The 21,316-nt window shown below is 50.0% G+C and overlaps 3 protein-coding genes across 7 annotated transcripts; all 3 read right to left on the reverse strand.

The window, feature by feature from the left end:
- Nucleotides 1-14: 14 nt before the first annotated feature.
- Nucleotides 15-6,596, reverse strand: AOC3 (amine oxidase, copper containing 3). Of its 3 annotated transcripts, XM_005875692.2 has the most exons (5): nt 6,028-6,270; nt 4,839-5,881; nt 3,071-3,356; nt 2,536-2,665; nt 15-1,785 (listed from the first exon to the last, which is right to left on the reverse strand). In XM_005875692.2, exons 1-5 carry the CDS (start codon nt 6,183-6,185, stop codon nt 1,510-1,512), a joined length of 1,893 nt encoding a protein of 630 aa, XP_005875754.1. In that variant the 5' UTR covers nt 6,186-6,270; the 3' UTR covers nt 15-1,509. The 3 variants fall into 3 exon arrangements, with proteins under 3 accessions (XP_005875754.1, XP_005875752.1, XP_005875756.2); XM_005875690.2 differs by having other exon boundaries at nt 4,839-6,596; XM_005875694.2 differs by lacking the exons at nt 4,839-5,881; nt 6,028-6,270 and adding an exon at nt 4,382-4,440.
- On the reverse strand, nt 6,591-14,319 carry AOC2 (amine oxidase, copper containing 2 (retina-specific)). Of its 2 annotated transcripts, none has more exons than XM_005875688.2 (4): nt 11,267-14,319; nt 9,035-9,320; nt 8,668-8,797; nt 6,591-6,738 (listed from the first exon to the last, which is right to left on the reverse strand). In XM_005875688.2, the coding sequence occupies exons 1-4, from the start codon at nt 12,852-12,854 to the stop codon at nt 6,676-6,678; spliced, it is 2,067 nt and encodes a 688-aa protein (XP_005875750.1). In that variant the 5' UTR covers nt 12,855-14,319; the 3' UTR covers nt 6,591-6,675. The 2 variants fall into 2 exon arrangements, with proteins under 2 accessions (XP_005875750.1, XP_005875748.1); XM_005875686.2 differs by lacking the exon at nt 6,591-6,738 and adding an exon at nt 7,836-8,339.
- Nucleotides 14,320-14,681: 362 nt separating this feature from the next.
- On the reverse strand, nt 14,682-21,225 carry PSME3 (proteasome activator subunit 3). 2 transcript variants are annotated; one of them, XM_014547223.1, is made up of 12 exons: nt 20,918-21,225; nt 20,225-20,257; nt 20,046-20,108; nt 19,734-19,838; nt 19,094-19,111; nt 18,112-18,160; nt 17,471-17,583; nt 17,157-17,225; nt 16,953-17,020; nt 16,799-16,853; nt 16,585-16,671; nt 14,682-15,937 (listed from the first exon to the last, which is right to left on the reverse strand). In XM_014547223.1, exons 1-12 carry the CDS (start codon nt 20,957-20,959, stop codon nt 15,857-15,859), a joined length of 783 nt encoding a protein of 260 aa, XP_014402709.1. In that variant the 5' UTR covers nt 20,960-21,225; the 3' UTR covers nt 14,682-15,856. The 2 variants fall into 2 exon arrangements, with proteins under 2 accessions (XP_014402709.1, XP_005875767.1); XM_005875705.2 differs by lacking the exon at nt 19,094-19,111 and having other exon boundaries at nt 20,918-21,223.
- Between the last annotated feature and the right edge of the window lie 91 nt (nt 21,226-21,316).

A 21,316-nucleotide genomic window follows, 5' to 3' on the forward strand; every position in this document is an offset into this window, starting at 1 on the left:
TTTATTAGGTCCATTTATTATTTAATTTTAACAGGTAATATAGTCACATGGTCAAAATTCAAAATGTACAAAAGGGTATACAGTGCTAAGTCCCCTCCCTCCCCTGTCCCCAACCTCCTGGTTCCCTTTCCAGAGGCAACCAGTGTTACCCATTTCTTCTGAATCTGCATTGGTAAGCAAATCTACATTTATATTTTTCTCCCTTCTATAAACCACAAATGGGAAGTGCACACACTTCGGCACCTTGCCTTTTCATTGGGAGATTATTCCCTATTAGTATACAAAGAAATGTAGTTATATTTATAGCTCAGAGAGAGATGGAGTCCACAGAATTTATGTAACCAATCCTCTAGGGAAGGATGTTTCTGTCCTTTCCAAACTCTTGCTTTTTGTATATCCGCCCCAATCCAGGCTCCTAAGGGCCCAAGCCCCAGCTTCTTTGCATGCCCGTATGTGGTTGAATGGCCCTGGCCAGTTAACCGCTAGAGTTCCTGGGTATTTGTGCTTCTCGTCCTTGGTGCCTCCCCAGCCTCCCTTGTTGGCTGCTACAGAAGACAGAGGTCACTGGTTACACACAACCCTGGCACAAAATGACACTCCTTATTACCATTGTACCCGCAAAACCACCTCAAATGCTAGCTTGAGCAGCTGCTGTCTCTATGACCATCCTCTGCTGAGAATGCAAGGCAGGGGGTATATAAATGGGCAAAGAGAACACACTCTGCCCAGGACTGGGGTGGGGGCAACTCCTACTTCCGTATGTGACAGACATAGGGGGACAGACAGGGATTGTCCTCCCAAACTAGATGTCCTTGCATTTTTAGATTTCCACAGGCCTAGGGCCAGGAGAGGAGACTGAAGTTGAGAAATGAGGGCTGGGAGAGAAATCCCAGAATATAAGAAAGAGTAGAAACAGGAGGAAGAGGTGGTAGGCAAGAGGAAGAGGGAAAGAAGGAGGGAGACTTGGATAAGAGAAAATATGGGCCAAGAAGACCCTTCCAGCTCGTCCATGTATGCACAGGCCTGGCAAGCACCCTGACCTGGGCCTCTGGGGGACTATCTCCATTGCAGAGACCTGGCTTCATCTCGCAAGGCAGGCACTGGGGAGGTGAGGAGGGACCTGGAGGCCCAAAAATAGTTGGAAAAGCCAGAAAGAAAAAAGGGAGTCTTCTGGTGAAAAGCTTGACTCTCACTGCAAGCTCCTGGCTGGCCATTCCTCTCCTCTCTGGGACAGAAACCCAGCCTATCTGGTGGCAACAAAGCTGGGTCTCTCCTGTGTCCCCCCTCCCCTCCTATCACCAGCATCACAGGCTCAGCGTGCTCCCAGTAGAGAGGGGAAGCAAGGGAGGATGGTGGCAGGAGGTGACCTTGGGGAGGAAGAGGAAGAAACCTCAGGGATGTGAGGAAGGAGAAGAGGGCATCAGTCTGCCCAACCCAGTGCCCACTGCTCCCCCACTCCACACACCCTGGCCCTGGGGCCCTGGACACATTCCCCATCCCAGGGACCACCTAGATATGAGAGAAGCCCCCATGAGAGAAGGCAGGGAGGTCAGGGGCACAGTCAGCAGCCTTGGGGAGGCAAGCCAGGGGGTTGACCTCACAGGCCCCAGCATCCTGGTCCCCCCGGAAATAGATGGAGTCCGCAGAATCAGAGGAGGGGTCCTGGTCAAAGAAGTTGTAGGGTCGGAGGAAGAAGCCCACACCATTCCCCACAGTCACCGTGTTGGGAATGTCCTCTGCATGTGGGATGTGCAGGAAACCAGCTGTCACCCAGGCCACCAAGTCCTAGCAGGGGAGAAGGAAGAGGATCACGAGGCCTGGCTTTGCTAAAGACACACCTGCCTCCCACAGTAGCCTGGTATGTAAGGATTTGCCATGCCAGCCCCCCTTTCCTCAAAAGGATCTTAAGTCTTTAAATGTTTTTCCTACTGGTCCAGAAATCAATGAATAGTCAATTTCATATTCATATTGGAAGCAGCACTTGCCTCCCTGACCCAGCCTGTACTCTTCTTATCTGACATTTTCTATCGCACCTCCATCCGTCTCTCCACCCACAGAGGAATGATGATGCCACAGGCTACATCACCTTCTTCCCCCTTAACTCCCAGAGAGTTCCCAAACTCTAACTGATGGAAGGAGGATGGAGCAGGGAAGATCAGGGTTTGGGAGGCAGAAAAGGCCAACACTTAGAAATTAATCCTTTAGTGGTCACAGCAGGAATGGGTTTTAGATATGCAAGATGTGGTCTGCCCTTGGTGACCTCCAGCCCTCCTGACTGCTGGAGCCTGAAAAGGACTCTGTCCACAAAGCTGAGACTTAGAGGCCTGGAGGGTCTTGAGGGTAGGCTGGGGCCTCGGCCAGCATCTGCAAATGAACTCCCAGCTTGGGAAGATTCCCTCAAGAGGTAATGATCAGATCCATGAAAGCACAGAAGACACCCCTGAGGGGACCAGATGGTTTCCAGGGGCCCCCAAGAGAAGGTAGGGCTCATCTTTGTGTCCCCACCCCTCTCACTGGCCCTCCCCATCAGCTGACCTCTCCAACAATGGTCTCGTTGTTGATGAAGTCAGTGAAGTCCACGGTGGGGGCCCAAGGATCATTCTGATTGTAGATGCTGGTGCTGCTGGGCTCTTCCTCCTTCCGCTGGGTCACAGCCAGCTGGTACCTAGGGAGGCACAGTCACTAACCCTATCCTGTTGCCTGATTATGATGGAAAGGAGCCGAGCATGTGGACCCCAGCTTTCCCATCTCATTCATTCACTGACCCTCATTCACCAGCCACCCTGGTGAGTCATCCAGCACCTTTCCAGGGAATCATGTTCACCCCCCTGCCATATCACAGCATGACCCGTCCACCATACAAAAGAGGGAAAGGCTCTCAGCCCTGAGTTTTAGTCCTCCAAGGGAGGACATGCCAGTGCCCACCGCATGTGCCTGTTGATAACCAGGAAATCCTTCTTGAGCTCTTCTTATTCACTTTGCATACAGTTTGAACTGATTTCCAATTGCCCCTCCAATGCTCCCTTCTCTCTCATCTCCCCCAGCTTCCCTCTGACACCCTGCCACTTACCTCCCCCAGCTGATGGCTCTCTCCATGGAGCTGTTCTGGGGCAGCGGCTCTCCAGCAAAACTGAGCACCTGGATGCGGTAGCCCCGAGGGTGACCCCACTTGTTGCTGTGGTTGCTGGCCAGGTACAGGTAGCGAGGGGTGGCACTTCCCAGGGGGAAGGTGGCCTGCTCCTCTGTCTCTAGCAGCTTCCGGGTCACCTGCAGCCTCTGCATCTGGTGCTCAGGGCTCCAGGGTACAGCCATGGGGACGAAGACCATGTCCTCAGCCCAGACCCAGTTCTTCAGTCCTGCCGAGGTGAAGGGAAGGAGGAGGGAGAAAGGATGGGAGAAAGGAATGATCACCCACCTGGCTTCAGATTGGGGGCCAAAGAGAAGCCCAGAACTGACAGTGCCCCCTACTTTCCTTCCCTCTCCCCAAAATATCCCCAATCTTTTAGCCAAAGCTGTTGACCTATAAAATATTTTGTCAAGGATTTCATTTATTTATTATTGTTCCTTCACTTATCTCATCAGTGGCGAGGCTCAGGCTCGGCTCTGGGGACACACAAATGAATAAAACATCATCCTCACCCTTTTGCTCTCACAGAGGATGCAGAAGGCAATGCCCTGACTGGCCTGCCATATGAAAGGAGTACATTCAAGATTCAAGGTTATAGGAATAGAGGTGCAGGCAGGAAAAGGAACCTTCCTGGGAAACTGTTCAGCCTGGCGCAGCAGAGATGACCTAGCAGGGCCTTCTAGGCAGGAACAGGAGCCAAAGCAAAGAAGCCTGGCTATCTTGCATGGTGTGTGTGTCCAGGGACAGGATGGCTAAAGCAGTGCATAGGGAAGAATCTGAAAGGCAGGATGGAACTGCATTCTGAAGGGAAAGGCCTGATAGAAAATTCTGTGAATGGGATCCTATTTTTTTTTGGGGGGGGGGGGGGGATCCTATTTTGATGGGGAAAGTGAAACATGTATGAGGGAGCAGGGTGGCAGGTCCCTCTGGGCACTAAGTGAACCCTGGATCTGGGAGGAAGAAGAGTGGAAGCAGCAGAAAGAGACCCGGCACCAATAGGTGTATGACAGTGGGGCCCAGTGAGGGGTTTAAGATATTTCAGATGCAAAACAGGAAAAAATCTGGGATCAGCTCGATGTGGGGAAGGAAAGTAAAAGGAGAGACTCCAGATGTCACGTTTCCTTGGCTCTCTCTGTGACCCCCAGGAACTATCTGGAATGCTCCACAGTCTCCATTCTAACCCTCACATTTAAGTTCAGAGAGAGATGGAAAGCCAGGGAGAAGGAGGGTCCATCTCCCAAGGAAATGTCCAACCTGGGTGTTCCATGGCTGGCCTGCATGTGCCAGGGACTTGGCAGACTGCAAACCGATCCTCCAAAACACCAGCACCACAGGCCAGATGCAGAGAAATGAACTGAAAAACAAATGGCTGCCTCCTTGAAATGGGTTCCATATAAACGAAAGGGAGGGAAGAGGGCAAAGGGGACCCTGTTGGCTCAGATCCTGCCTCATCCCTGAGTTTTGCCATTTCCCAAGATTTTCTGACGCGGTCATGTGGAGGCAGGGTGATAGCCATGCACCCAACCAATGAGCTAAATAAAATCTAGCATCCAACTCTCTCATATCCAGCCAAAGAGGAAGCATGGACTCCAAAACTACATACTCACTCTCATATCTTCTTTTCCTGCACAATTGTCATAAATACAAGACAAATAGAGACAACTTTTGAACCCCCTCTTCTGGAATACTTTCTCCCTCCACGATGTCTTACCTCCTACATCCAGATCCACCTTGAAGTGGGCACTGTGGGTGTGGACGGTGCCCAGCGTGTGCTCCCCAACCTGGTTTCCATAATTTCGGGCAGCACCAAAGAGGAATGCTGAGCTGATATAGCCTGTGGCATGCACTTTGACTTCTATGGCTCCGTTGGGGTGGAAGACCATATCCCACACATAGTCGTAGTTGATCAAGGTGGATACAGATCTGAAGACCAGCACTGTCTCTGTAAGGCCCCCAAAATACTGCGAGTAGAAATCTGAATGGTGTCGCCTCAGGGGGAGACCCTGATTCTGTTCAAACACACAAAAGGCATCTCGTATCGTCTTGGGGGTTTGGGACTCCAACAGGTAGTGCCAGTCCACGTAGGTGGCCAGGTAGGGACAGTCCACCCCACGGGTCAGGGGCGTGGCGTACTTGCCCATGCCAAAGCTGCCATCAATGTAGCGGGTCACCATTGCTGCGGGGGAGTTTCCACCATAGATGGCCAGGGCCTCCTGGAGGCTGATCTCATAAGCTAGCCGTTCTCCCTGGAAGCGGAGGTCAAAGATCCTTGGACCACTGAATGCTCCAAGACCAAAAGAGAAAGTCCACAATGAGGAGGCCACTTGACTCCCCTGGACACTGAAGCGGGGGCCCTCGGGATGCAACTGCAGAGGGGGAGCCGGACCTGGGGGCACCTGGGACTTCAGGGACCAGGACCCACCTGTGCCATTGTCTGGGATCCGCACCACATTCACCAGGCCGGCCTCAAACTGGTTCTCCAGCTGAGCCAGACTCTTATAGTAGCGGCCTTGAAAGAACACCTTCTGGATGGTCCAGCGGGCAGGGTCCAGAGCCTTGTGGTCTACCAGCAGCTCCAACCCCACAGGGTGCAGGTAAACCCCAGCCCCTGAGATGTTGTAGTAGAGGCCAAACCAGGTGGCCCGGTCTCCTGATTGCAAACCCCGGGGGGCTGTTGTCATCGTGACTAGGTTCCTTCCTTGGTGCTTGTAGAAGCAGCAGTGGTGGAGGAGACCAGCAGCCTGGGGCAGCTCTCTGTCAAAGATCATCTGGTCTATGTCCAGGTACTCTCGGATGAGCACGGGGCGTCGGTGATAGGGCAGGGGACCCCCATGACGCTCCACAGTCACATCCCGCATGTAGGAGGGGTGTGGCAGTGGTCCCACCACCAGCTCACTCACGTTGGGCTGGGGTTGTCCGCCAAAGAAGACGATGGCCAGTGCCTCACGAGCAGGCGGGGGGCTCCCCCTGTCCAGGTGTGCCAGGGCTGCAGCCTTGGGGGGCAGCTGCAGCTCCACGGAGAAGATGCAGTTGTCTGATGGGAGGGCCTGGGCTGCATCCACCAGGCCTGGCCCCAGCTGCTGGGTCAGAAAGCTCATCACAGCCGTCAGCTCCTCTTGACTCAGGTCTGCAAACAGCTGGCTCTGGCCAGGCTGTGTCCAGTGCTGGGCACTGGGAGATATGGAAGGGCAGTGGGGAGGCAGGCTGGGTTCACCCCCATCTCCCCCCCTGCCAGCCAGCAAGACACAAACCAAGGCAAAGATGGTGATGACCGCCAGAGTGAGGAGCACCAGGGTTGTCTTCTGGTTCATTGTCTTGTGAACAAGGAGCAGAGGATTAAACAGGAATGGAGGTGTGTGTTCTCAGGTCAGCAGAAGAGGGTCTCTCTTGGCTCCTATATTGGGGGCTCCTGGACTCTGGTTTATGTTCCCAGTATCCAGAGGCACAGGAAACTGAGGGTGGGAAGGACTGGGAAGGCTGGGGATTGGGGTGGGGCATGCCGGGGCTTGGGGCGGGCCTGATGCAGGCAGCAGTGATTTCCACAGACCTTACATGGCTTTGTCTTCCAGGCTCCAAATCGGACACTGGGTCAGGGTTGGAACTGGGGAGATCTGGGGTAGGGGAAGGGGGAGGGATTTCAAAATAATGTAACTGACCAGCCTGAGCACAATAATGTACCACCATTAAGGAGTGGGGGTTTGCAACCCCACACACTCCTCAGCCCCGCTTCTTCCCTCCCTCCACCCCCACCTTCGAGGGCCAGATGTTCCCTTTCCTGTAACTTGGAACTATTATTCTCCTCCCAAGGAAATCCCCACCCCCAGCCCTTCAGCTTCCCAAGCAGCATTCCTTGGCCAGCACTGTCCCCCTTTTCCTCTCTCCTTCATTGCTAATTTCCTTGGACAGAATCCTTAATATTCTCTGGGGAATTCTAGTTACTTCAAAAGTCACATAGAAGAAATTCAAATATAAATCTTGTAATATTTTTTATAAATTGCACATAACATCTATTTTTTAAAATATATTTTTATTGATTTCAGAGAGGAAGGGAGAGGGAGAGAGAAATAGAAACATCAATGATGAGAGTGAATCATTGATTGGCTGCCTCCTGCACGCCCCACACCGGGGATTGAGCCTGCAACCCAAGCATGTGCTCTAACCCACAATTGAACCATGACCTCCTGGTTCATAGTTCGACGTTCAACCAATGAGCCATGCCGGCCGGCCGGGCCATACCATCTATTTTTACAAACTTCTATCTATTCTTCCATTTCAATGCATCTGATGAAAAAACATCTGGTATAATGGTCATCAAATGTGAACACTAGCTATTTCGGAGTGGTAGGATTTGTGGTGGTTTTGCCTGAATATTTTTTAAAAATATATTTTTATTTATTGGAGCTGCTGGTAGACCACAAGGCTCTGGGCCCTGCCCGCTGGACCATCCAGAAGGTGTTCTTTCAAGGCCGCTACTATAAGAGTCTGGCTCAGCTGGAGAGTCTGCCCCAGGCTGATGGTCTCCTCCACCACTGCCGCCCACAGAAACATCAATGATGAGGAAGAATCATTGATTGGCCTCCTCCTGCACACCCCACTGGGGATCAAGCCGGCAACCCAGGCATGTGTCCTGACTAGAATCTAACCCTGACCTCCTGCCCTGACCTCCTGGTTCATAGTTCGACACTCAACCACTGAGCCAAGTTGGCCCGGCTTGCATGAATATTTTAATAATAATATCATTTGTATAAATTCATCATTTAAAAAAAGACACTGGAAATATGAATTAACTAAAAGGATACATGAAGGTTTAGTGTGGGAAGGGGCTATTTCCTCTGAAACATTAAGAGGGTAGAAGTCAGGGGAGCAGGAATTGGGAACAGAGAGGAAGGTACACATGTCTTAGCACCCACCCACCCTACCTCTGTGTCCCACCACACCCTTGAGGTTAAAAGTCTTGATAAGAGAAAGGGGGCAAGTCTGGAACACAGGCTGCCAGGTGGGGGATGCAGGCCACAGGGTTGACATGGCAGAGCCCAGCATCCTGGCCCTTCTCAAAGTAGACACTGCCAGGGGAAAAGATGGAAGGGTCCTCATCAAAGAAGTTATAGGGTCGAAGCAAGAAGCCAACTCTGTTCCCCACAGTAACTGTGTTGGGGACATCCTCAGCATGGGGGATGTGTAGGAAGCTGGCTGTAACCCAGGCCACCAGGTCCTGCAGGAAGAGGGAGGAGCTGGAGGACTTTGGAGGTAAGACCCAGAGAACCACCCCGTAGCCACAATCCCCGCCCTCCAGCCTTAGCCCTGCTTCCACCTCCTCCCAGCCCCAGGTCCACAAAACGTGGTGATCTATGTAGGGTGGTCAATATCCCAGAGCTAATCTCACCCCAGGAGGGATGACCCATGTTGGTCATCAGAGAACTCCTTGACTCCTGAATCTGAGCCCTGAAAACACACCATCCCTCCAATCTAGGGCCAGGTGTTGGGCAGCCAAGACACCAGACACAGAAGAGCCCCTCTCCTCTGTCTCTAGATCTACCAACCTCTCCTAAGAGAGTCTCATTGTTGATGAAATCAGCAAAGGCAATAGTGGGTGTCCAGATGTCATTCTGGTAATAGATGCTGCTGCTCTGTGACTCCTCCTCTTTCCTCCGGGTCACCGCGAGCTGGTATCTGACCAGGAATGTCATAAGAAGGTGGAGTCAGACAATGTCAAAGACCTTTCCTGTCCCAGAAATCTTTTGGATCAGATTCAGTCTGAGACCATCTCCCATCCCATATCTATTTGGATCTGAGAGGGGGTACAGGGGTGGATAGTAAGCCAAGAATAATGAGTTGGGGTCTCCAAGAGCTGGGATGGGGAAGGGGACCAGTCCTTCCCTACCACCCAGTGCCCAGGGCCCTCCTCACCTCCCCCAGCTGAGGGCCTTCTCCATGTCACTCTCCAGGGGCATGTGTATGCCGAGGGGGCTGTGGATCTGGATTCGGTACCCACGCTGGTGACCCCAGGCATTAGTCTGGTTGCCAGCCAGGTAAATGTAGCGAGGAAGGGGATTTCCCAAGGAAAAGGCTGTCAGGTCCTCCCTTCCCAGGACCTGTCGAGTCAGCTGTGGACGCTGAAGTTGGTGCTCTGGACTCCAAGGGGCTGCCACAGGTTTAAACACCACGTCTTCAGCTACCACCCAGTTTTTCAGCCCTGCCAGGGTGAGGGGAGGGAGAGGAGTTCCATACCAGGTAAGACAGGCTCCTCATCGCCCCCACCATGAACACTGCACCGGCCTGACAAAGGGCAGAGGAACTCATCAGAGAACCAGAAGCTCTAGATTTGGGAGCTAGCCCATCTTCTTCAACCCTGCCCTGTCCAGTACAGTTACTGCCAGTCACAAGTGGCTATTTGCATTTAAATTAAAAATTCAGTTCCTCAGTCACACTAGCCACATTTTAAGTGCTCAATAGCCACCTGTGGCTAGTGGCTAATGTATTGGACAATGCAGAGATAGAACATTTCCATTACTGCGGAAAGTTCTAGTAGCACTGGCCTACCCTTGGACAAATTATTTGCTGCTTTGATTCTCATTTTCCGAATCTCTATACTGGACATAATTAAAGCTGTTCTATGGTTGAGCTCTGTAAATGGAAAAACACACGCAGGTGGCTAGTAACTATGAAAGGGACATTTGTCTTGGAGAAGCTGCCTGGAAAAACCCAATCCCCTTCCATGGTGCCCTGCACACCCCTCTCAGCTCTGAGAATTTGCTTTCTTTCTCTCGACAAGATGGGGACCACTTTCAGTGTTTTTCAGAAGTGAACAGATTTATGTCCTTAAATTGTCTGAGAACTCCTTGGAACTCTATTGCATTGATCACCTGAACTCATCACCGCACACACTCGGCACCTGATCACATACTTGGACTCAGTTACTTTAAACAGGACCTATATGAAGACAGCTGGCTCAGGGGGGCACTCTACTAAGGCCGGTGCCTCTGGTCGTCTCGTACACAGGGGGCCTGACACAGCCCCCAGCCCACAGCACCAACCTGGGCTGTACCCACTAGAGACCCAATAAATGTTACTTGATTTTACTTCCTGACAAGGCTCTTTGATACCAAAAATGCTGGCGAAACTTCAAATCAGAAAAGTCATATTCTAGATATGTCAAAGAATTGTTAATATGCCATTTCAACCATGCTATTTTCTTAATTCTTCCTCCCCTCTGCCTCCACATCACCCCCACAGCCCCCCCCCCACACACACAGTCTTTATACCCAGGAGAATAAGAAAATGTTTCACAAGAAATATCCTTAGTTATAGCACATTATACTTGGATAATCATTTTGTCTCATCTCCACCCACCCTCAACTTCCCTAACTAAAATGGAGAGGGTCTGGTGGATTTCTAATTTTCTTTCTGGGTCTAATTGTCTGATTTGATAAATTGGTTATTGTCTGTCCCCAACAAAACGTGTCAGGGGCAGCAAGTCCTCTTTGTGCTCTGAGCCCTACTTGAGAACTCCCTTGCAGCAAGCCTGCTATGTGCTTGCCATGACACCGGAGAGCCCATTGTGATGACATGTGCTGACAGGAATGGGATGGCCCCCCCTGGATGGGGCCACTATCCTGTATCCCCAGCTGTCTGAAATCCTGTGGAGCAACTCCCAGCTAGTACCCGCCTTCTCGTGCCCCTGGACCACCTCTACTCTGAAAACCTCTTGAGATGGGCTGCTTCCTGCCTCTGCTCAGGTCCCTGCTTTCCCCTCCTCCACGGACTCAGAATGAGGAAGAACGCAGAGAGCCCCAACTCTGGTCCCATTCAGCCTTAGGGCAATTCACCACGCACACTGTCACTCAAGGTTAAGGTAGACAGGCACAGCCTTTACATTAAACTCATTTCACAATGGCAGCAAGTCAGACGGGCTGGGTGACCGGAACTTGGCGGAGGAACCCTCTCCACCTTCTGCCACACTCGGTAAGCCCAGTATTTCAGACTGACTACAGCTGAATACCCTTAAATCAGTCTGTGCTCTGTTGCCACAATGAATGTGGAGCTGGAATGATACTCTACTCCTCAGGCTTGATCTGGGGGTGGGGAGTCTGTTCCCTCTGCCCCACCCCAACTCTCAATCTTAATTCCCCGAGCACTCACCTGCTACATCCAGGTCCAGCTTGAAGTGGAAGGCATGCGTGTGCACCGTCCCCAGCACTCGTTCCCCCACACGGTTCCCAAAGAAGAGGCTTTCCTCTCCCCCACTCAGGAAAGCTGTGTTGACAAAGCCTGTGGCATGGACCCGCCCTTCAAGCGCCCCATTTGGGTAAAATACAAAGTCCCAAATGTAGTCATAGTTGCCTACAGTTGACACAGACCTGACTACAAGAGCTGAGCTGGCCAAACCACCGTAGAAATGACTCTGAAGGTGATTATAGTGCCTTCGAAGGGGTAGTCCTTGGGCCTCCTCAAATATACACACAGCCCCTGGGAGCAGCTGGACGGTCCCTTTGTTCACTAATACATGGATGTCCACCATTGTAGATTGATAGGGGCAGTCCACACCCCGCACCAAGCCCCGGCTGTTTCGGCCAAGTCCATAGCTGCTATCCAAGTATCGGGTCATCATTGTCTTGGGTGAATCAGCACCATAGATAGACACACACTCCTGGACACTGACTTCATAGGCCACTCGCTCACCCTGGAATCGAACGTCAAAAATCCTCATGCCACTAAACACCCCATGACCAAAAGTAAATGTCCAGAGGGAGGACATCACCAGGTTCCCTTGTACACTGAACTGGGAGCCCTGGGGTGAGAACTGAAGAGGTGGAAGAGGACCTGGGGGGACCCGAGACCTCAGGGATGAAGCCCCATTTGGCAGGGGCAGAGGAACTCTAACCACTTCCAGCCGGCCAGCCTTAAACTCCCATTCCAACTGGCTCAAGTCTGCATAGTAGCGCCCAAGGTAGAAGACCTTCTGGACAGCCCAGCGGGTAGGGTCCAGGGCCCTGTGGTCCAGCAGTAGCTCCAGCCCCACTGGATGTAGGAAAAACCCAACACCTGAGATGTTATGGTGGAGGGCTATCCAGGTAGTACGGTCTCCTGAGCGCAAGCTATTAGGAGTGGCCTGCAGAGGTGCCAAGGTGGAGCCATTGTAGTTGAAGACCGAAGCAAGGAAGACTGGTGCCTTGGGTAGCTCCACCTCTTTCAAATGCTTCCATATCTGGGCAAACTCAGTTCCCAGCATGGGACGTCGGTGATAGGGCAGAGGGCCCCCATGACGCTCCACAGTCACATCCCGCATGTAGGAGGGGTGTGGCAGTGGTCCCACCACCAGCTCACTCACGTTGGGCTGGGGTTGTCCGCCAAAGAAGACGATGGCCAGTGCCTCACGAGCAGGCGGGGGGCTCCCCCTGTCCAGGTGTGCCAGGGCTGCAGCCTTGGGGGGCAGCTGCAGCTCCACGGAGAAGATGCAGTTGTCTGATGGGAGGGCCTGGGCTGCATCCACCAGGCCTGGCCCCAGCTGCTGGGTCAGAAAGCTCATCACAGCCGTCAGCTCCTCTTGACTCAGGTCTGCAAACAGCTGGCTCTGGCCAGGCTGTGTCCAGTGCTGGGCACTGGGAGATATGGAGGGGCAGCGGGAAGGCTGGCTGGAACCCCCCTGGCTGGACAGCAAGACATAGGCCAGGGCAAAGATGGTAATAAGGGACAGTGCCAGGAACACGAGGACTACCTTGACATTCATGGTGAATGCTGCGAGTTGAAATGAGAGTCCTACCAGCTGCTTCTTCCAGTTACTGACATCAAATCAGGGTTTATATTCAGTAGGATGGATAGGAATGGAGAAAACTCCACCCTGTGGGTTGAACAGGAAATTTCTGACCTTGATTTATATAATTCTGTTCCAATTTTCTGTTCTGTGGTTTGGCCCAAAGCACTACTTTCATGTGCATGGCATCTCCCCTGCCCCTGAACTACTGGCAGCATGATTTCCATCATTTAGACCAGATTAGAGGGCATTTGAAGTACCGCTGAACTGCACCTTCCACTCAAAATGGGTCTGAGGAAGAATGCAAATCTCGGATGCCCAATCAAGTCCTGTGTGCTGAATGCAGGCACCAAAACTGTCCGTTTCCCACCCTCCTGGCAGGCAGTAAACCCCAATATTTCCAGGACCTACTACCTAGTTCAGCAGTAAGCACTGTGCTCAGCCAGTTGCCTAAGGTCAAGCCCCTGATCTGTAGTCTCAGGCCTCTTCTACCTAGTTAGTGAGAAAGGAAGAGTGAAGGCCTGAGCTTAGCAGTCAGATTCCCAGGTCCCTAAGCTATGACCTCAGGGGAGGTACATATCATGAGTCTATGTCCTCACTTATAAATGGATAAAACTACCTTATAGATTCATGAAGATTAAATGTGATCATGCATATAAAGTGCTTAGCAGAGCTCAACACAGGATAGGCATTCAAAAACTGTTACCTACTGATTATTTCTGAAACAGAAGAGAGCAGATGTTCCTCCATTGTTTAAGACCTTAAATCTCTTTTTGCAGAGACAATGAGGGAATCGTTGGATACCAGAAGGCTACTTTACAAGGTGGAAGTTGAGGAAACTTTATTTCAGAGGGAGGTAGAGTCCTAGACAGCCCTCCAAGTCATTTGAAAACCAAAACCAAGAGCCCCTGGCATCTCCTTAAGAAATTTAAGACATTATTCTGAGGGGAGAATTAGTATAAGGTAACGAGAATGACACGGTAGGGTGCGCCTTGAACCAGGTGATTCCCACGTGGAACTAGAGCAGCCTCTACTGGCAGTTCATGGGTATCACTGGGGAAGGAAGGATCTGGGATCTTGTTGAGGGCTGGGACAGAAGGCAGCTGAGATTTGGGAAGAGCTCTCTTTCACATAATTCAGGCTTAATACAAATGAAGGACCCACCTTTGCCTCTTGTAGGCAGAAACCTCAATCTTTCCATTATTCCAGAAAAAAAGAGGAAGCATAACTGGTATAAAAACACCCAATAGGATGGTTGGTGGTGTATGTGGGGGTGGGTATCCTGATGCGCACGCATATGAGTATGGGTACGTCCCTAGCCACCAGAGCATCTCACCAAGGTCTGCGGCTTTAGAAAGAGGTCAAAGTACCTGTATTTTTAATAATTTCTTGACATGGTAAAAGAATTTTACATACGATCCAAGGGTGGTGGGGTGAGGAGAAGGGGCAGCAGAACAATCCAACAAACAAAAAGGGAAACAAAAATGCATGGTGGAAGGGATTTGAAGGGTGGGTAGGGGCATTGCCCAACTAAAATGCAATTGGTTTGTTACTGAGTACTATTCATGGGAAGACAGCATCCTGACTCCTTCTCTATACAGCATATTGGGAGTAAAAATGATGCATCCAGGTGGAAATATAATTAGGGGTTGGAAGACAGACAGGGGAAGAATAAGTCAGAAATAGACACTGAGAGAGTCACTGGCTGGCTGGCTGCAAATACTGACTCTCCAATAGTGATAGAATAAAAAAGTGGGGGATATCTCTGGAAGATTCGAGAGATAGGGGGCAACTCTTCTATGGTTTTGACTTGCCCAGCAGATTTCCACATACACACGTGTACACGCCTGTGTTTGCATGCACACACGTAGACACATAAGTGACTGCTTTCCCTGGAAGCACAATACTATAAATAAGAGAAATATTTTTCCCAAAGGAAAAGCCCAGGAGGAGCAGCAGCAGCTGGTCCTCACAGCTGAAGACACCCCCACCCCAAATGACAACTGGTCTGGAAAGAGGCAGTCAGGAGTCAGAGGACTGGCCTTTGCAATAATGCCCAAAAGGACCTGAGTCACAGAGAAAGGAGCCTTCCCCAATCCCTCTGCTTCTCGCCTCTTGGTTCTCCTCCAACTCAATAGCCTCTGGGTACCAAGAGGCTACAATATCAGGAGACGATGGGCCCCGGTGGATGATGACTGAGACAACTATCACCTCCTGACTTGTGTGTGTGTGTGTGTGTGTGTGTGTGTGTGTGTGTGTAACAGGGTTTTTTGGGGGGGCCGAGGGGGAGTGTCAGGTAACAGAGTAGGAAGGCAGACGTGTGCATGTCTGTATGTGTGTGTCTATCATGCACATATGTGTATGTGAAAATTCTACTTATAAAAACATCTGAAGGACTTAGGGACTTAGCCAAAGTCTGTGGTGTTTCTTGCCATGTATGTAGATGGCAAGAAAACCTGAAGTCATCACCAGGACAACTGGGACAGGGAGGATCCAATATCCCACATTGGCAAGAGACATTACCCTTATATCAGAAGAGAGGAGCTAGTCTCCCTGACCCCAGATCTTAGAAAAAAACAAAAACCTAGCACTTGCCTTTTAGTTCCCTCAGCTCCTAATGAACTAATCATCAAAAGGAAAAAAACAACACAAAGCCGAAGACAAAGAAGGGGGTGGGGAAAGAAAACACAAGTATTCTGGTGCCAATATCTTGTGCACACAAACCTGGAGTTCTCCAGAAATTAGAACAGCTCAGGTGTGGGATATTAGGGAAGGAAATAGAAGAGTTCCTGAGGCCTGAAAAAAGAGGTAAACACGTCACAGAACTACATGAGAGTTTCATTAGACTCTAACTAAAAACAGAGAGAGGTGTGATTACTATTTCCAGCCAGTTTCCCCATCACGATAGTCATGTAACAAACCAAGGCAATGTCGGTCTTGAGCCAGACTCACAGAGTCCCCTGGCCCTGGCCCTGGCCTCAGTACAGTGTCTCTGCATTGCTGCTCCGGGGCCGTTTGATCTTCTCAATATTTTTCAGGATCATGTCATGTAGGGTGACCTGGGAGAAGAGAGATCAGAGAATCACACATCTGTTCAACTCCTACCTCAAAAAGAAAAGATCCCTCCCAACCAATTACCCAAGTAATCGTTTACATAATCCCATTCTCACTCATTTGAACCTGAAATCAAGGTGGTTGCTCTCCCTCTCTTATGCCCCCAAACTAGGTATACTGGGTATTTCCAAGTTCCTGAGTGTCTAATAATAACTAACATTTGTTGAACACTTAAGAAGTGCACTGGTTCCTTTAATGTATTATCTCGCTAATTTTTTAAAACCATCTTTGTGCAGTAGATACTCTAAGTTTCATTTTAGAGATGAAGAAACCTTGAAGTCTGAGGTTAAACAACTCGCCCAAGGCCACACATTACCAGTAGAGTTGATTCCAAACCTAAGTCTGCCTGACTCTAACAACTTCATCTTCACCTCTATACTATATCGCACTCCCTCTCATCCAGGTGGAAAGAAGGAAGATGCCCAGCTATATACCCTCAACTCCATAGTTCTCGACACTTGGTTGATAAGCAGAACTCTTTTTATTAACTTTACCTCCGTCCCCGATCTCGACTCACAGAGAGTGGCAAGAAATTTATCACCAGAACTAAGAAAAGCCAGAGCAACTGTTGGCAGGGATCGAGGTTACTTACATATTGATTCCTTAGTTCTGATATGATGAGACGGAGGCTGATATATTCTTTCTCATCAATCTCTGTCACGGTTCGGCGATAGTCCTCCTGAAAGAAGGGCCAGAGGAAAGGCTCGTTCCCAAGGCTGGACTATCCACAGTCAGCTCTTCCCCAGCAACAGTCACTCCTCCCTACCCTACCACTTCCACCCTCAGGCCACCAAACCCTTACTTACCACATGGGGATATTTAGCTATTTTAGAAACCAATTTGGCTCTCGTAATATAATATCTGGAAGGAGAAAAAAGAAGAGGAAGCTGCAGGAGACCCCGGACAGTGCTTACCACCTCACCAGCCCCCAATTCCTGGGCCAAGCCCAAGCAGCCCTACCTAGAAATCTGGTCCAGATAAGATGCAGCTTCACTCTCAACAGTCCTTAGTTCTGCAACTGTCTCCTCCTGAAAACAAACAAAAAACACGGTGAGTCAAAATCACTTCCACATCCCTCCACAGCAGACCAAAGATAAAGGAAAAGCAAACAAAGCAGGGGAGGTAAGAGTATCTCCCAAACCTTCCCTTCCAGTATGTAATTACCTGAATAGATACCCCAAAGTTGTTCCCATCTTCTATCCTAGGAATCAGGAGCTGTACCCACATTTTGACCTGCAGGGTAAAAAGACCAAAACATATATGAGGACCAAGGCTTGAGGAACACGGCTTTTTCTATTGATGCCATGAAGTATACAATTCATGCTGCTGGTGCCAGATGCCAGGAGCACAGGAGCCAAGATACTTAGTCTGCCAACACCCATATCACCTCCATGCCTCCAGCCCCACCATCCATGATTTTTCATAGTTCAAGCTGGGCTGTTTGAAGTCAGCCCATAGGTCACTAGCCCCTGCCTCACCGTGTTGCATTTCTCAATCAGCAGCCGGATCTCAGGTTTCACTTTCTCAATAATGTCCACCAGCTGCTGGTTGCTTTTTAGCATCCCATTGGGCATCACAAACACCTTGGTTCCTGGCAAGGACATGAAGAAGGCCAAATGATTGGGGTGGGGGCCAGGACAAAACATCCTCCACCCTTCCCTCTTCTTCCCAGATTCATGAGATGCTATGATCTCTGCCTTTTATCTGTCACAACAAACAATGACACCACCAACAGAACCGAAGAGAATATATGGATTAACAAATGAGTGTCTAAATATGCCCAAAGTCTAAAGAATAAGGAAATTAAAATATGCTCTAAAGCCTGAATGTACCAACTATTATCAAAGAGGAAAAAATAACATGGAACTGGGACTTCTGTGAAAAATCTGCAATAGGCAGTGACCCCCAAGTCCTTTCCTTTGGCCAGTTTACATTAAGTTAAACCTCCCTTCTTACTGGAAAGTTAGGTTCAGGGTGCTAAATAATGACCACATTTGGAAGATTTGAGAATGCTAACTCTAGGAAATAAAATCAGATCCTGCTTCCAGGCCAGAACACTAGATCCATCTGCTTCTCAAGGCTGTAAGCCGGAGGGTAGATGGGGTGGGGTGGCTCTTACCTTGAAAGGCCTCTTCACACTCATCCAACCTTCGCTTTTTGTAAGTGGGCTAAGGAAACAGACAGAAATTAGCCTGCTCTCAACATTCCCATCCCTATAACAAGTTATATTTTAAACAAGTTTAATCCCTTCTTTGACACCATAGGTTATCCTATATAATAAAAGGCTAATATGCAAATCGACCAAACTGCAGAAAAACCGGTCACTATGACGCGCACTGACCACCAGGGGGAAAACGCTCAACGCGGGAGCTGCTCCCTGGTGGTCAGTGTGCTCCCACAAGCGAAGGCTCAACACAGGAGCTGCTCCCTGGTGGTCAGTGTGCTCCCACAAGCGGAGTGCCGCTCAGCCAAAAGCTGGGCTCAAGGCTGGTGAGCGCAGCGCTAAAGATACCCAACTGACGGCTTAGGCCCGCTCCCTGCAAGGACATCCCCAGAGGGCTCCCAGACTGCGAGAGGGAGCACTGGGCCTCTAGTCTTATTATTTTGTGCAAGTTACTAAGTACATACAAGGCTTTAAGAAAAGGTTTATGCTAGAAAGCAAGTTACATTCTAGTTGTAAGACCAACTTTTCAAGAAATACAACTAGAGAGGGATAGCCAGCGATTTTTAATCCTTTCCATCTCATGGCACACAAAAATTAATTACTAAAAGTCTGTGGCACACCAAAAATATATTTTTTGCCTATCTGACCAAAACAAGGCATAATTTTGATTCATTCACACTGGATGCCATTGTTGTGTTAGCTGTGTCATTTTTTTTATTTGACAATCTCAGGGGAAAGAGGCCAGTGCCCCTGACTAAATAGTCAGGAATTGCATGTTTCAAAAATTCTTACATCAGTTGAAACTGGCTGCTATAAACAATAGGAAAAAAAGAACCTTTCAATGTAGGGTAATTTAGGGAATATACATAAATCTGCTGGTTCCACAAAGAAACACAATATCCCATCAACAAACACATATTTAGCACCTGTTACGTACCAGAAACAATGCTAGGTGCTGGGAATACAAAGATGATTAAGACAGTTTCTGCTTTCCAGAACCAACAAGTTCTAACAAGGAGACAATAATGTAGACAAAGAACAATGCAGCGTCATCAGTGCTTCAGAATGTGAACATTAATCGATAAGGACTAGGTAATGAAGATGCACAGCAAAGACAGGGGCTGCAGTTACATATCAAGAAGAACTACTCATTCAATAACAAGACTCAAGACATTGAAACATGGAACAGATAAGAAAGTCTTGCTGAGAGCCATGGAAACAGACCAAGATAACCTAAGGGAGCTTGTAGCTATTAAAACTCACTCTCACACAGAGTAGCATTGGCAAATTCACCTCATGCTATAAATGAGCCATGGAAACAGACCAAGATATAAAATATATTAAAAAAAAACAAAAAACTCACTCTCACACAGAGTAGCATTGGCAAATTCACCTCATGCTATAAATGAAAATCAGGATCTACAGGGGGGTGGTGTACTGGAGTCATCATGTCTGTAAGAATCCTCATTCCCAGATCCAAATCCTACTGTCTCCTTTGTACATATTCAAACTGACCAGGGAAGAGAGGACAGAGAACCTATTGCTACAGAAGACAAAGATAAATATAGGACACTTACACCATCCAGTCCGTCGTGGCTATTGGTGAGAAGAATGGGGTCAGGGACAGGGAGATTCATGTCTGAGTGGATCTGAGTTAGGTCATGAATGTTTAGGATTGGTTCCTGAAAAAGAGACGCCCCCCCCCCCCCCCCCAAACATTAGTCTTTTCAAGATGAACAAGTAAATATTTCACGTGAAGGGCAAGATATGAGAGTGCTTTACAGTACAGAACAAAATGGAACCAACACATGATTTGTCCCATTTGACAGAAAGATCAGCCCCCCCCCCAAAAAAAAAAATTGGGAAAGCTGAGGAAAAGGGTCTCTCACCTTCAAAAAACTATCAAGTTCTAACAACTTCTTTGGGAAAAAATTTGCCACCAAGTCTTCTGCCTAAAGATGAGAAGAAATGCATTAAAATTGTGGGACGGTCTCTCTCAGCAGTTATCTACCCTTTGGGAAACTCCCGATTATTAACCAACACTCGTTTTGCTATTTATTTCACTCACCTCACTTGTGATCCGCTCCCTGAAAGAATCAACCTAAAATTAACAAAGAGCAATTCAGTAAGAGCAAGTCAGTACCTGGCAACAGAGGTTAAGGGCAGGACAGGGAAACCCAAAGCTAGCTGTCTCTCCCGCACCTTGTAATGGTAGTGAGAAGCGGAGAGGCCCCCGGACTGCAAGTACTTTCTTTTTTTGAGGACCCATTTCTCCATCTCAGGAGAGGGAAGCGGGGCTGGAGGGCGGCCCCCACCTGTCTTCCCTCTCTCCCTCCCTGTGTGTGAGGCGGTCTGAGTGTGTGAGCAGACGAAAGGCCGGTAGATGGGGGAGGTGTGAGCTCACAAACGTGCCCGCCGACTCCCTTCCAGACCCGACCTAAGATGCGAGGCAGGCCTGACTCCAAGGACAGCGGCAGCGTCCGGAGGCGGGGCTGGGGAACTTCCAGCTGTCACTAGCCTCAAGCACTGAATCCACCACGTGTCCGCGGGGCTCTCCATCACCAGACAAGGGGCAGAAAGCCATCCTATATGATCCTCTCCCCGGATGCGGTCTCCGGGAGGAGGGGGGGCTGGGCTGAGCTGAGCGGAAGCTCAGAGCTGGTGTCCCCAGGGAGACAAAGACGCCATGGGGAGTAGGGAGCCGGTCGGAGTGCTCCGAGATCGAAGCGAGGGGTAAGGAAGCCCGGGCCGGTGTCGCTACCTTGAGCTTCACTTCCTGATCCACCTTCAGCAACGAGGCCATGGCCGGGCAGGGCCGTGTTCGCTCCGCTGGAGACCGGAGGCGCTGTGGGCTCCGGGGAGGGGGTCAGAGGGACGGGAGTTATTTCGGCGGCTCTCGGGACGCGGCTGCCCTCGCTGGCTCACGGACTGCTCACTTGCTCGCTCGCTCCCTCCCTCTGTGCCGCCTGTCCGCCCGCCCGCCTGCTGCCTGCTGCTGGATGCCTGCTTGCACTATCGCTTGCCCTCCCGGCTTTCGCCGCTCACGCCGGAAGTTGCGTCACAGCCAGGCGCCGGGACTCCGGCGTGGATGCGCACGTGCTTTGCGCAGCCGCACTGAGGTTTGGCTGTGCACGCTCCTTCCAGGTTCGTAGCTCCCGGG

This window comes from Myotis brandtii, unplaced genomic scaffold, assembly GCF_000412655.1.
Source record: "Myotis brandtii unplaced genomic scaffold, ASM41265v1 scaffold469, whole genome shotgun sequence".
Classification (NCBI taxonomy): domain Eukaryota; kingdom Metazoa; phylum Chordata; class Mammalia; order Chiroptera; family Vespertilionidae; genus Myotis; species Myotis brandtii.

What these genes read in the sequence shown, in the direction of transcription:
- AOC3 (XM_005875690.2), bottom strand. Translation starts at nt 6,438, where the DNA reads ATGAACCAGAAGACAACCCTGGTGCTCCTCACTCTGGCGGTCATCACC. An exon ending in AGAGCCATCAGCTGGGGGAG is followed by an intron (nt 2,666 to 3,070) that starts GTAAGTGGCAGG and finishes GTGCCTCCCTAG; the next exon opens with GTACCAGCTGGCTGTGACCC. An exon ending in ACGAGACCATTGTTGGAGAG is followed by an intron (nt 1,786 to 2,535) that starts GTCAGCTGATGG and finishes CTCCCCTGCTAG; the next exon opens with GACTTGGTGGCCTGGGTGAC.
- AOC2 (XM_005875686.2), bottom strand. Translation starts at nt 12,854, where the DNA reads ATGAATGTCAAGGTAGTCCTCGTGTTCCTGGCACTGTCCCTTATTACC. An exon ending in AAGGCCCTCAGCTGGGGGAG is followed by an intron (nt 8,798 to 9,034) that starts GTGAGGAGGGCC and finishes ATTCCTGGTCAG; the next exon opens with ATACCAGCTCGCGGTGACCC. An exon ending in ATGAGACTCTCTTAGGAGAG is followed by an intron (nt 8,340 to 8,667) that starts GTTGGTAGATCT and finishes CTCTTCCTGCAG; the next exon opens with GACCTGGTGGCCTGGGTTAC.
- PSME3 (XM_014547223.1), bottom strand. Translation starts at nt 20,959, where the DNA reads ATGGCCTCGTTGCTGAAGGTGGATCAGGAAGTGAAGCTCAAG. An exon ending in TGATTGAGAAATGCAACACG is followed by an intron (nt 17,226 to 17,470) that starts GTGAGGCAGGGG and finishes TTTACCCTGCAG; the next exon opens with GTCAAAATGTGGGTACAGCT. An exon ending in ACTTTGGGGTATCTATTCAG is followed by an intron (nt 17,021 to 17,156) that starts GTAATTACATAC and finishes GTTTGTTTTCAG; the next exon opens with GAGGAGACAGTTGCAGAACT.